Raw genomic sequence first — 14,682 nt, 5'->3', positions numbered from 1 at the left:
AAGACAAACATATTTTCAATGATGCAAGGTGCAATCATCTACCTGGTACAAGAAATGGAAAATGAAAGCTAAATTGAAAGTGAAAGCAAATATCAATGTTCAAACACAAAATATCCTACACACTTGCAACACATTTCATTCAAAACAATATTAAACATGTCAGCAGCATTTTGTTGTCATTTTTGATACTGTTATGGTACAATTTAATAACTTTTTTCTGTTTCCATAGTTTTAAGCAGTGTAATGTCCATTATTTTAGCAATAGATTTTGGTTTATTAAAATATCAAAGCAGTTCTAATATTGTATGTAATATTAAAGGAGAATTATCTTTATATGCCATACAAGTGCTATAGCTACAAGATACTTGTCACCAAATGAGAAAGGAGTGGAACAAATACTGTTTCCCTAGCATAATTGAGACTTGACAGAACCCACTCGCACACACCAGAAGTCAATTTAAACCCACAAGAGCTACATTATAAGGAATCAATGTTTGCAATTCTTAGTCTTCAGCTACCTTTGACGTCAGCCTCAATGAAAGCAGAACACAATATAAATTGCTTACTGATAAGAAAAATAGAAATTCCTTTGATTTGCCTCTTACTGATTACATTATATACGGAAATTGCCAATTTCCAATCAGTCCTCTTCATTCACGTCACGAAAGATTTATTTTTTTTATAAAGCTAGGTTAGTTTTTGAAAGGTGACCTCTAACATTTACATTTTGTGAATAATCTTGTTCAATGATGGGGAAGCAAGGCACAGAAATCTGCAGATTTTGGGTGCAAACTGAAAACTTTTACAAGTCCTACTACTCTACGGTTAAATCCATGGATTCTGTGGATTATCAGAATTAATACAAAAATATTAGCCAACCACATGTGAATGAAAGCGCATGTGGATATGCAGATATTGTTCTTGGGTGTTAATCGATCACCAGGATCTGGGACAGAAGTTCAACAAGTTAAGTCTGATACAACATCCATCCAGGTTTACATTAAAATGGTTTTGCTCATTTGAAAGCAGTTTATGTGCACTGACCTTCTCGTGTTACAGATTTGAACCCATTTCTTATCACTTATACCAGTTTGCACATAATTTCTGCCCCCAGCTCAAGGGTGCTAAGTTAGAGGATAGGATTTCTGACTGCTGAACTGTGAGGCCAGGTCAAGACTCTAAAGAGGAAGAAGCCTGACCAACGTCTTTCAAACCAGGCATCTCAATTTTCTACTCTACCTCATTCTTCCAATATAACACTGTATGTACTGGGAGTTCTTTGGCTAGCCACTGATGGTTTGTGGGCTGGCCTCATAGGCTGCCTCCACGTGTGGATGTTTGGTTCCCTAGGGACAACTAGCGATGGCACACCTTGTGCTGCCGTTAGTTGTCCTTGGGAAACACCTGTGCCATGTACCCTCTGGTCCACAGCAGGTTACCCTGGGTGGGGTAGGCGAGGCTGGGGCCAGCACTGTGCTGGCCCCAGGAGCCATATCTGGGGGCCTCTCATGACTGCAGCAGTGTCATTCCTGCCACTCGGAGACTGGCCAGCAGCCAGAGGATGGCTATGGCCAGCCAGGCTCTAGTTTTGAACAGTGCATGCTGCCCCTGCATGTGTTGCTTTTGTTTTTTTTTTGCACAGATTATTTTGACCCCTGGATATCCAGCCCCCCACCCCCCTGTCCCTTGCAGCATGGAGAACAGCTGAATGTGCGGTACATGGTGCTGCAAATGTATCTGTGACGCCACATACCTCACAGCCGGACTCATCTGGACACAGCCATGTGTATGCAGGAACAAGTGACAGCACCCACTACTGTTCTGTTTCAGCAGTGGTGGTGAGAAGAGCTCTCCTTGATGGCATCGATGCATCAGTACTTCCAAAATTTGGTATCACTAGCTCCAGTTGGCTAGTGGTAGAACTGCGGCAAGGAGGAAGGCAGATGACAGACAATTCAGTATTCCACGTACTGAGTACAAGCTCTGAGAGGAAGCTGCAGAGATTTTGCCAAGGAAGGAGGACTGTTCTACCTGAACCTCCAAGGCCTCTCCCATGAATTCCCCCAGGTGACCTTTTTCAGGACCTTTGGCCTCGTCTGGTGTTTCTGTGTATCCCCCTGAAACCAGCCCAGCCATGGCTTCTTGTATAGCAGGGTAATCCTGACTCCTCCTAACTCTGAGGTCATGGCCTTTTTCCCTAGTCTTTCAGTTCTTAATCCTTTCTGGTTATCTGGAGCTCTTCCTCAGAGGGCTGTCTTCTAGTTCAGCTCCTGAGAGAGGGATTTTACCTCATCAAATGGGAAAAGAATATATCCCAAATTCCTAGCAGCAAAACAGACAATTCATCTTCAATAAAGTTACTGGGGCAAAGATCTTGTCCACCTGTTAAGGTTAAACAGTCCCTTTGACCCTAGTCCATCCCACACAACCCTGAAAGCTACAAAATTAGCTCAGCAACTGTTTCTGCAGTCCACACAGCCCCATGTATTCCCAAGGGAATCTCTGCTGTTTCTTCTCTTCAGACTCTCCAGCTCACAGACTTACACTGCTTTTTCAGGCTGCTCCATCCATTGTAATGCTCATCTCCCTCAAATTCCCCGGATGCATCCTGGGAGTCACTTCTAGTCCCACTTTCAACAAAGCTATTCAAATCCTTTGTAAGTGGAGGTCCATCTCTTCTCATCCATCAGCTCTGGGACCTATCAGGGACTGAATTAACCCTTCCTTCCTTGCATACAGCCTAGCCAGGGAAAATGAGGCATGCAACATTTTTTACTACTATAAAGCCCATGGTTTGTCATGCTGTATGTCAGGTCTTGCTACTGAGGGCCTAGACTTATCTGTTAGAAATATGTGCAGATGTTATCCAGTGGGCTTTATTTAAGAATTTAGCCCTTTTTATTCACAGATGCTAAAATCAAAGAACTTTCATCCTAGCACTAACCTAGAGAAATGCTAACTGCCCTTTGAACCCTGGTTGCTAATTGATCCAGGGCTAGCACAGAAAGTGAACAACATCTGAGTTTTTTAAATCTCTTTTGATTCATTCAGGTGAGTGTTTTCTGTGACAAGGGATTCCCTCACTTCAGTCCTTTATCATTACAAAATTATGTTCTTTGCTTTTCATTTGAAACAAAGACTCCTACCAGAACACTATTCAAGAGAGAAGGACCACTGCAAAGAACAGCAGCATGCACAGGGAATCCATCCTTTATAGTGGTGCTGCCATCAACAACCAGCATGAGATCATTGTTGCTTCAGTTCATGCACTTTGCAGTATATAGGACCCCATGCAGCATTAGATTAATGTACTGAAACCACATTAACATATGTTTGATAACCACTGTAATAGTTGTGGCAGAAAGATAGAAGCTCAGTCTCTGTCAGTACCAGCAACAGCAATATTACTGCAGGCTGGTGGTGGGGATTTACCTGCCATGTGAAAAGGTTTTGAGGAGTTGGTACTGAGAAGGATTGGCAGAAAGGAGAATGTTGGTCATATTTGACTTATGCTGAGAGGGGCCTCAAATACAGCTGAGCCTTGTCTGACCTAGTGATTGCCATCACCAGTACAGCCTCTTGCTGAAAAGGAGAACAAACTTGTATAAATATACAGATAGTCCTTACTAATGGGAGTCTCAGACAAACTTACCCTGAGTAATATTGACAGGGATTTTTTTCCAGTTGGCCTGTGTCGTATCATACAGCTGTGCTCTTGTCTACACAGCAGAGCTGGTGTTACGTGTTTATCACTATCACTACCACTAGCGGAGCTGCCCTAATGTTAGACATGTATAAGAAGAAGTCAAGGTGGCTGCCCATATTATAAAAGCCAAGCTGTCTAATCCTGCTTGGAGCAAAACCATACACCATGCTTTTAACCCTGGCTGCTGTCTGGAATTATGATTAGTATTTTTAAGACAGTTGTGCCTGGAAGATCACACAGAGGCAGCCCTATTGCATCAGGCATTATACAAAAGAAGTGAAAATCCCCTAGAAGAACTCACACCTGAATAGACCAGATGAATTTTTATCATCTTACAAATTCTTACCATCAATTTATGGTGCAGAGGCACAGAGATTTAGTGATTAACTTAAAGATTACACAAGTTCATGACAGAGCTGGGGAAGGAACTCGTATATCCAGAGTACTCTCCCCACACGTTGCCTATGAAATCATCCTTCCTCACACCAACCTTAAACATGTCCCCTGGACTCTTGTGAACAATAGCGCTTCCAATGTAGCTATATATAATGAAACAGAAACAATTCCATATAATCATGTACTTCAGCTTATGGGCAACATAATCTTCCCCAAGCCATGAGGGATCTGCACAAAATTTGGCAGAAGGGGTATATATATGTGTACACGCGTCTGCTGGGGGGTGGGGAGGGTGGTTTCTGGTGAGTTATAAGGTGGCCAAGGAGTCCAATCTATGCTCTGCAAGTTTTTTCCACAGATATGGCAAGTGGTGCCTTGCGGGGAGGGCACAGCTGTTGGCCGAGCCATTGTGCACTTACCTTCCTTCTCTGCCATTTCTCATCTTCCTGAGCAAGATGGTTCTTTTCAAAATGGGCTGTGGCTTAACAAATGATGTATGATGCATGTGTGCATGCACACACACACACACGCGCGCACACACACACACACACACACGGTGGCAATGAACTGCTTTGGTCAATGCATGTAAGATGGTACCAAGATGCTAGGGATTGATGATGTGCTCGAGTAGTTTCTGATGTGGGGTGTTATCCAAAGCATCTGGGTTAGGTGCTGAGAATGAGATCCTGGACAAGTATTCTGAGTTTGATGGGTCCATCAAACATAACTAGGTGCGGTAGGCATATGGGAGGGTAACTCACATATCATTGGCAGACTGGGGCCTAAATGAGTTCAGTATTGAGCTCCCTCACCTGTAATCCCCGATGTTCAGATATTCACTAACACTTCTTGGTGCTCTTGCAATCATCTCTTCCCTTCCATCCCTCTTCCCTCCCTTAGCACAGCAGCTAAGGGAGAGAGGGAGGGAGACCACCTCCCCTCCCCTGACCACTCTAAACCTCTCCACCCAAAGGTTGATACCTATAACCAATTAGCCTGTTTAAACACAGCTGTTGCTCATTGAGCTCTAATCCCAGTGTAGAAGGGGTCTTAAATAGCAGAGACCTTTCAGGTTAATGTTCTAAAGAGGCTTTTAGTTCAATTTCCTTAGGGGTCAGGTGACCAAACTCAGTCTTGACATACACAGGTGCAATTCATATGAAATCAGTGTAAAGAACTGTGTTTTTCTAACACTGAATAAGGAGCTTTGTTAGAAAACAATTGTACCACTGAAGATAGCGACAGGCTTTCTCTCTCCCTCTCCAGAGAGAGGTAGTTATCTATGTTAGTCTGAACACAGGCAGAAGGCAGGGTAGATTTGCATCTTATAGCCTAACTAAATCAGAAAGGAAGCAGCAGCTTATTTCATGAGTTGTTATGAAGTGTCTGTAGGAAGCAGAGCTTCTCTATAGAAATTGGTGATTAGAACACAGCTCTTCCCAGCTTGATTCCTCTTGGCTTCCTGCTAGACTTCTAAAGAAACATTACATATATCCTCATAGAACCTGCTGACATCAGGGATGCATAGAGATACCATAGGAGTGCAAGTAACTTTAGGAGGCTTCTGCCTATCTTTTGAATAATTGCTGTGTCTGCAATTCTATCAAAGGAATAATAAAAAATTAGCCAGAAATTGTTTAACAGTTAATAGTTCCTTGGAGAAGGACCTGCCTCTTGCTGTTTTCATTTTATATGTCAGGGATTCCAAATTACTTTGCTTTCTGGGCAGGTTTTTCAGGGGAAGGAGGCAAATATTGTCCCTATAGTATCTTTTTGTTGATAGTATTGATTTATTTAATTGACAAGTGGCCTTGCATGGGGTGATTTACCCAGCTGCTTATCTTCTGTACAAAGACTCTGCTTGTTATGATTTAGAAGGAGTAATAAAAATAAATTGGACAATTCCCAGCTGAAGTATTATTTAAAGCTTGTACAACAGAAGAGCAATAGGGAGGGGAAATTTTGTGTGTGTGTGTTTGCTTCCTAAACCTTAAGTCAGGCAGGCTAAGGAGAGAGGCTGGAAAAGAAAGTGCAAGGGAACCAAAGTCAGAATAGATGTCTACTCATCCTGCAGCATTATGAGTCTCTTGTTTTCTAGTGTCCCTGCAATGAAATTAGAGCTTAGAGAGAGTACAGTTTTTCACTTTCTAGTGATAGTCACAGGAAGTTACATGCAACTCTGAGGCAGCCCAGAAGCATGTGTATGACAGACTATTCTGTAACTGGGGCGGACTAAAGATCATCATATGGACTGTGTTTTGCCACCCCTGCCCCTGGGATATGTTTCACCATTATAATTAGACAACTAGTGCCATCTATTATTTCATAATAACACAAGTGGCTCAATCTTGGGTGCAGTTCTAAATATTTACACACATTTTTCCTTTTTCTTTCTATAAAGGAGGCGAGTTTGCTGTTTGCTATTTTAAAGCTATACACTTAAACCTTAAGTGAACAGTATCCTTAACTGAGCAATACTGAGTATTTACAGCTCTCACTGCTGATACATACTTTGATAATAAGATTTTCCATAGTTGAGGAGATTGTTATCCCTCCTCTCTCATAATCTGCCTCACATAGTGCCCAGTATCTTTAAGAAAACAAACTCCTCCATATGTGCAGCACCTCATATACTTCAAACATGAACAGAAACAAATAATCTAGAAACCTAGTGTTAGGTACCTAAACAGAAATCAGTGAAGTTATTCTCCATAATGTGGGCAAAGACATTTTTCTTCCTTAAGGAATTTACAGCACAAATCTTAATTAAAAATCAAAACAAGATCAGCCAGGAAAACCACAGGAAGCCTGCCCAGCAATCTCTATACTTAAATTAGTTTATGGTGCCGTTTTGACATGGCCTTTATGCAATCTACACAGGAGTACTATGTCAAGAGAACATGTCATTCTCAGCCAAGGTTACAATTTATCCTGCCTGCATAGATGAACCAAAACTGTTTTAACTATGTTTTGAAATATACTGACAAAGCCCTGGAAAGATCAGAGGTATAATCCCATTATGGAACATGCTTAAAAGAAGAGTTTAACCCTCTCTGTGTGTATGAGACCAACTGTTAAAATGCAGTTATGATGCTATTATGTTTTATAATGAAATCCTCTGATACATCAAACAGCATAGGGAGGCAGGGGTACATGTACCTACTGACTTGTGTGGTTTGTGTAAAGCCCTCTAACTGATCAACTGATTTTAAAAAGGGTTATAGTTTTTGTTTAAGCTTTTCTTGCAGAAAGCTAGGAAAGACCTCACTTTTTCTAGTTTCATAGAAACATGCCAGAGACATTGTTTTTTTCAAACCTACTCTCTTCCGTTTGTCTATTATACATGTTGTGCTTGGGTGAAGCTGCAAGCAACACACTGGTACCTAGCTGAATATCCGTTCAGAGCACTATTAACCATCCTTAAAGAAATACATCAATTGGTTTTCACAGCTTAGCTGCTCACCTCACACACCAGTTGAAACATCTGTACAATGTTGTACCTGTATGATCTGAAAGTGGGCCAGATCTCTGCTGGGATAAACTGGTGCACAAGCAGAGAATTAAATTACCTGTATTAAAGTGTACCCCTAAAAGAAGATTAGGATTTCCTATTCTTGCCTGGCCATGCTCTGCTAAATGTTAGTGGGATCACTGATGAAACAAAAACAATTAGAGAGGAAAGCAGCATTACACATACTGTTATAATACTGTGTTCTGTAACTTTATTTTACACAAAACTTCCAGATATAGTTAAATTGCTGTAACAGAGATATAAACAAATGCCTCAAGCTAATAAACTCCCAGAATTAACTCACTGCCCTCTCTGCTCTTTAAGCTGGATTTAGAGCTGGTTTTAATATTTTGCTGCATCCCCTTGTTCTTGTACTTCCAGTTGCCCAGATAATGCAATTTGTTCAATAATTTTGACTATGAGCTGAGGCTGTTTTCACTTCTTTGCTTTACTGAGCTTTAAAATCTAAATAGTTACGTAGGAAAAGGTACAAACACAAGTTTAAAACTTGAATTTTCTAACTAATTTAAAAATACATAAAAATACAATTAACATTCATTATTAAGAATCCACTTTGGTACATAGGCAATTTGAGTTGCACTTATACGAACTGTAAAATAAGCATTATGAAGTAAATAGTCAAGAGATTACTCTAAGTTTGAAACAGAATAATCCCAGCGGGCTTTGACAGGGGACTTGGAGGGTGGGGTGGAGGCCTTGTGAAGCTAAACGAAAAACACAAACACATCCCTTTGAAAATCTCTCTCTTGATTCCTAAGAATAAAACAGACTGCATTCTTTGCAACAAAATAACTTAGGGTCCCTTCTTAATTTCTGGCCAAATTCAACAGAACTTACTCATATAGCAACATGTTCCCAGAATAAGGAGTGCTAATGAGAGAAAAGTGGTTTGCCAAAGCCCTTGTATAGTGCATCTGATGTCTTCTATATAATGAGAAATGTTTGCTGTGTTTGGCAGTTTGAACGAATCTCTGAAACAAACTGAATGCAAATGAGTCAAGGGGAGTGAGCATGATAGGGGCTGAGATGACCTGTACTGGGACATGCAGTACGTGCTGAATTGCCACTTAATGAATCCAGATGATGTGCACCCAGTCACTGTTTAAGCAAGAGGTGGCCATCCTGAAGCATGAGTGCCACAAGTGGCACTTGGCAGATGAGGGAGGAGACGAGCGGTACAGCAGCAAATAGGGCAAGAAACAAAGCAGAGTAGGAAATCAAGCAGGGGAAGGGAATCAGAATGGCACTGGGGGAGGTTTGAGGGCTAATTTGCCATGCCAGTCTAAAACTGGTTTAAGCTGTCACTCCTGATGCCATTCAGAAGTGATGGCTCGCTGGAATGCATGTAAGAGCAGCAGTTAGACAAACCTGAAGCTTGAACCCAGTATGAGTCCAACAGAGCTCCCACTTGTGATTCTGCCTTCAGCTGGAGGTTTGCACAAGAAAGGACTAGAAATTTTTGGCTCGTTAGAAAAATTAAGGATGAGTTTTGCTTTTGGGGTTTTTCCCATGGGTCTGAATAAATGCAATGTTAGGCCTTCATCAGACCAAATTCTACTCTGTTTCATCACTGTAGATCAGAAGTACTTTCTTTGGACTTACTCTGAATTTCTACAGGTACTGAGAGCAGAGTTTGGCCCAGGGATGTTATTTTATTTTTTGCATTTTGTATTCTGATGAAACTGATCTACAGCTTCTGTTTGAAAAGGCACTCTGAAACCAAACCAAACCAATGATAATGTGTCGTGTATTTACTGCATAAAAATAACCCACCACCATCTTATTATTTTGCCATTTTCATTTAAGCCTTTCAAAGCTAAGATATGCTACCTTACTCAAAGCTGGGGAATGGGTGATGGGTGATAATAGCTGCATCAAGACCATTTTGCAAGCTCATGCTTAAAAATGCCAGAGCATAGGCCTATTCCAACGACTGATGAGTTGGTAGCAGAAACCTTCTCTGACAAATCAGTTTTTCCACTTGTTGGAATCCCAGGCCAGGAACCAGCCAGTGAAGGTTGAGGGTTCAAGTCCTTGCTTCACAGTAATGATTGGAGTTCCCTTGTCCCTTCCAGAAGGATCTGTCTCAATATAGCGTTTGGCTAAAAAAAAAAAAAAAAAAAAAAAAAAAAAAAAAAAAAAAAAAAAAAAAAAAAAAAAAAAAAAAAAAATAATAATAATAATAAAAACCTGTAAAATATAGGTTCATGTTTTCTGCAGGATTTGAGGTAAAATAATCCATGACCATTACAGTTAATCCACTTAATTATAATGAAGTCAGTCACATAACTATTGATTGCACTCAGTGGCCAGTGTAATTTTCAGAATTTTCAGCTCAGATATTAGGTCAATTAAAAAAAGCACAAGCAAAATAAGGATCTTTACTTTGAGCATGGGCTTCTACTATACAAGAGTTCCTTTGGCACTGGAACTCACATGTAGTTGTTGGCATACAGAAGCTCCACTTGTGATTTTTCCTGGGAAGGACCTTATGCATCTACTCATTACAGTTTGATTCAGCATTACTGTGTGATATTAAGGAAGGTCTGAAACCATGCTGGATAACCTTGGCTAAAGAAGGATGGGTATGCAAGAGAAATGTAAACCATGGGCTGAAATGTATTAAGTCACAGGGGAGCTAGCACAAGTTCTTACAGAAGAAGTGTATTTCTTTGAAATGTATGTTCAGATTCAATGCTCTTAAAGCTACTGTCTAAGTAGTTTGGGTTAGTGGACAGATTTGTATATCTTTAAATTAAGAGCAGACTTTTGCCCATTACATTAAAATTAGAGATAGGCGACAATGGGAGTGACCTGAGAGCAGTTGATGAGAGCTTACTTTTGAGAGAGTTCAGGTGTGTCTACATGTTCATTAATTCACAGTATCTACTGTACATTCAATTTAGTATTTGTATAATCAAGTACTAAATAAATGTTCAATAGGCTGCCATACTGTGCAAGTGTGACTGCACTCTTTTTGGGTGACACTTAATACACAGTAGACTAATACTACTGTACATTAGCATATTAGCACAGGTTTTGTTGTGCACACTAATGTGCAGTAGAATTAGTTTACTGTGCATTAAGTGTCTTGTATAGACATATCCTCTAAAGTCCAATTTTAGCCATCCACATTAAAAAAAAATTCCACTGACTGCAATGCAGGTTGTGTACCTGGAGCTGCTATTATTACAAATTATATACAGCCAGAGGTTATCTCAGCCTTGGAACACTATGTTGTTGATTCTCATTCAACATGCAATTGAGGTTTTGGTGAGTATTGCGTTGTTTTAAACAGCAGATCAAGAGGGAAAATACTAATCATTATGTCTTTAGGAATGACTGCCTACCAAACCTGGTGACCCTTTGGAAAAATAAAACATGACTAAACTTATTTCACATTTTTCTTTCACTGATTTATTTAAACACCGCTGCATTTATTTCAAACAGGGTTTTATCACATGAATGTTCTTACCAGATTTGAGAGATTCATTTCGCTCAGTTTCATTGGCATCTTTACCAATCCAGATAAACACCTGTAAATGGAATATGAAAGTTTAGTTGCCATAATGTTTATGGGCTTCAGCCCAGAATCTGATATAGATATAGATTTTTTTTTTACATTGGTATAAAATCTGGAATAATTTAATTGACTCCTCTAGGAGAAAAAAGCAGGCAAGCTTGGGGTAACTCCAGAGTTTCAGTGGTATAAATGAGATTTGGCTCATTATATTTAATGATATACCTTTTCAACAGAAGCAGTTCTATACCTCAAAATCCCATTACATCCTAGGTACTGTCAAGTATGGTGCTAAATCTTACAATTAATGAAATACTGATAGCCTCACTCTTGTTTGTGACTGGCACTTATAAGTTTTGAAATTTAGCTAAAATACAGTGCCTGATTCTTATCTGGCCTGCATATTATATTGTTGCTATCCTCTGTACAAAGTGGATAAAAACACAAACAGCTTGTTTATTCTATGAAGCTGAAACCATAATACCTATGTTGGAAAGGTGCCCAATTGGAGATGCAGTGCAAGGAGGTATAAGCCTTTTATCTGACAAGGTAGTTACCCCACCCCCCTGAAAAATGCATTTTAATCTGTCAGAATATGGTTCTGTTGTCACAGCTGAATGCATACAAGGAGTTGCATGCATACAAGCCAGCATGGTTGCATTGATTAGGAGATATAATCTTGGCCAAAAAACTTTGTAGTGTAGACCTAACCTGTCAAACAGAATTCTCTGCTTACAAAAATAGTAGGCATTTCACAATTACTTTGCATAGGTATAAAGAATGGGGAATCAAGGTGAACATTACATCCCACACTAAATGATCACAAGTCTGGATCACAAGCTCTGGCAGTGCATTCTGCCTGTGTTACTTATAAAGTGAATTTTTCAGTGTGTAAAAGAAACAACATCAAAAATATGGATTTAGATTTTAGGCTGAAATCTAACTCTCCTTTAGGCAAGTAAAGGGCCTTACAGGGCTAAAGTTAGCTGCATAATGGCAACTCAGGCCAGCACACGGATTCAGACCTTAGCATTTGTGGTTATTGGGTGAAAAGTTGACACCAGTCCAGATCCTTAAAATGTACAACTACATCTTCAAGAGCATTCCTCACTTCTTATATTTTGTGAGGTAGTATCTGAGGATGACTCTTGTCAAAGCAATGAGGCCTGGAACTTTGGGTTTGGGAGCATAATGGAGCCGAAAGCCCACATCTTGTCTGGCAGGCTAGAGCAGGTTTTGATACCACCCTTTGACTATAACAAAAGCAGCTCAACATCTGGATTGTTCTTCTACAAGTATGAGGTAAAAAGTGAGGTTCTCTTCTCACTGTCTCCAATTTGGCTCATTTACTATTAACGGACTTTCATACCACGTGTCGTCACATCCTTCTTGTACAATCTGCCTCTTTTGACAAGGTTTGCACAAATGGAATTGAAAAAAAAAGGTTAAACAAACTTGAGTAATAATGTAAAGAACGTTATGAGGGACACTTTCAAAGCACTGCTGGGGCTGGTAGCCAGGCAGGTCCCACTGGCATTAATGAGAAATGCTCACTATGACCTTGCAGGATACTTCAGAAATGCTGCAGGCATTTGTACTAGTTTTTCAAAGCACATTTGAGAAACTTTTGCTCTAGCTCCTTCCTTGGTTATAACTTCAAAAGGGTAAAATCTCTTCCATCCTTAAGGCAATTCTATTGTTTCTCCAAAACCATTGTTTTTTTTTCCTTTTGCAAATAGTTATCTTCTTTTTCAATTGTTGATAAAGTATTCTTATGCCTTCCCTTCCTTTCTTGTTTCTGGTTTGCCAGCTGTAAGTTACTGTTAGGAGTAAATACTTCTAGTCACTGAATAAAGCAATAATAAATTATAATATATATATATATAATATATAATTTACCTGATCCCAAACATCTAACAACATGACATCATCTTCAGCCAGATCATCCTGTGTGAACTCTCCTGGAACCTCCTCAATCTAAAATGGATAATAAACTTTTTTGGTAGGCTCATTCAAGACCTTCTATCATTCCTGTGTTTGGACAAAGTATCATACTTTTGTATTCCTTTTCAGCACAGCCAAGCTCAATATTATTTGATCTTCAGGTACAGCATATAAAACTCATAGGAGCAAGTTAGACATCCGGCCTTCTTATAAACCCAACACTCGGTTTGGCACAACTGGAAGCCTAAGCTCAGGGGACACTACCAGTGATTTTAAATACTAGCACTGATTGCTGTAAATAGGGATTGATAACTCACTGCAAAGGAGGGCTGGGAAATTTGCATAGCACCATCTGTACTATATGACTTGACAGAGTCGGCCTTTCAGGTTGTGTGCCCATGCATATTTACCAGATACCACAGTAGCAATAAATAAATGGAAAGTAATAGCTTTGAGATGCAATCTCTGGTCTGAGTCCTGAAATCCATACTCAAATAAAACACCCACTGAACTCTGCTTAATTAAGCAATTTAAAATTAGGCCCCAAGGGGAACAAAAAGACAAACTGCTATTTTTTTCAAATGATTACTGGCAAGAGGGAAAACAACTCCAGTTTCTTGTGCTGTGTCTTGGTCCAGTGGCAGTTCTAAAGGAAGAGAGGGCTAGAGATGCAGAGAACTTTCCCCTCTCCTGTTATTGTGTGCTGGAACTGGAAATGGTCAAGTATGTGCATGAATTCTCCAAGGTGGGCCTCTCCTGATCTCATAAGGAAAAGTCCTTTAGTAGTTAATAGAAAACATTTACTTTCTATTGGTTTTTAATTAATTCTATAGACCATTACAAATAATTCTATTCTTGCTATGGAACACCACAGGAACATTAAAAAACCCTTCAGGAAGGGTTTTTTACTGCATCCAGATTTTAAATTTCTATACTATCCTGTCTGATTACATTTCATCTCAAGTACAGGGCAGCCCCACTCCTACACTAGCTAGCAGCATTCAATCTTCAGAAGAGCTAGTTCCTCCTTTCCAAGCATGACCCCTCTGCCCCCTGGATTCTGTAAATTCTTGTACCCAGCTCACATCATCTCAGGCCACTCCAGCTGGGGATGCTCACTTTCCCTCCTCCTTTAATACAACAGTGCCTTAATAGCACAATTATAGCCCTAAATGGTTAGTTTAGTTTATTGTTCCTGGGTGTGCGACTTCACATGCACCTCGGACCACAGTATGTTGAGCCAGGGCAGAGCAGCCCCAGTTGGCAGAGGAACCAGAGGGTCAGCTGCCAGTCTGGGCCTGCTCTCCCCCCTCTCCCCCGGGTCAATGTGAGGCAGAGGGGCTGGCTGGGGCACAAGGGTACTTCAACACAGAATTAGCTGGGGCACCATCTACACATGTGCTGCTGTGGAGTCTTTTATTCCACAGCAGAATAGTACTTGTTTTAACAAGTACTATCCTGCTGTGGAGTAAATTAGTTTACTCCAGCCTAATACGGGCACACGTATAGACATGAGACGTTTATTGTACAGCTAATTAGTCTACTGTGCAGTAAACATATTGTGTAAATGTACCCAATCTCGGG

The 14,682-nt window shown here is 40.2% G+C and overlaps 1 protein-coding gene across 1 annotated transcript in view; it reads right to left on the bottom strand.

Moving 5' to 3' along the window:
* Positions 1–7,796: 7,796 nt before the first annotated feature.
* SCIN (scinderin) overlaps positions 7,797–14,682 on the bottom strand; it is a 118,681-nt gene continuing 111,795 nt past the window's right edge. Inside the window, exons 14-16 of the mRNA XM_019508497.1 lie at positions 13,054–13,131; positions 11,110–11,170; positions 7,797–9,736 (exon numbers count right to left, since the gene is read on the bottom strand). Of these exons, the coding sequence (XP_019364042.1) occupies positions 9,603–9,736; positions 11,110–11,170; positions 13,054–13,131 (273 nt within the window). The 3' untranslated portion in view covers positions 7,797–9,602. The remainder of the gene's footprint in view (positions 9,737–11,109; positions 11,171–13,053; positions 13,132–14,682) is intronic.

This window comes from Gavialis gangeticus, unplaced genomic scaffold (genome assembly GCF_001723915.1).
Source record: "Gavialis gangeticus isolate Ggan-Ray unplaced genomic scaffold, GavGan_comp1, whole genome shotgun sequence".
NCBI lineage: Eukaryota > Metazoa > Chordata > Crocodylia > Gavialidae > Gavialis > Gavialis gangeticus.
This window is presented reverse-complemented; position numbering and strand designations above follow the sequence as displayed.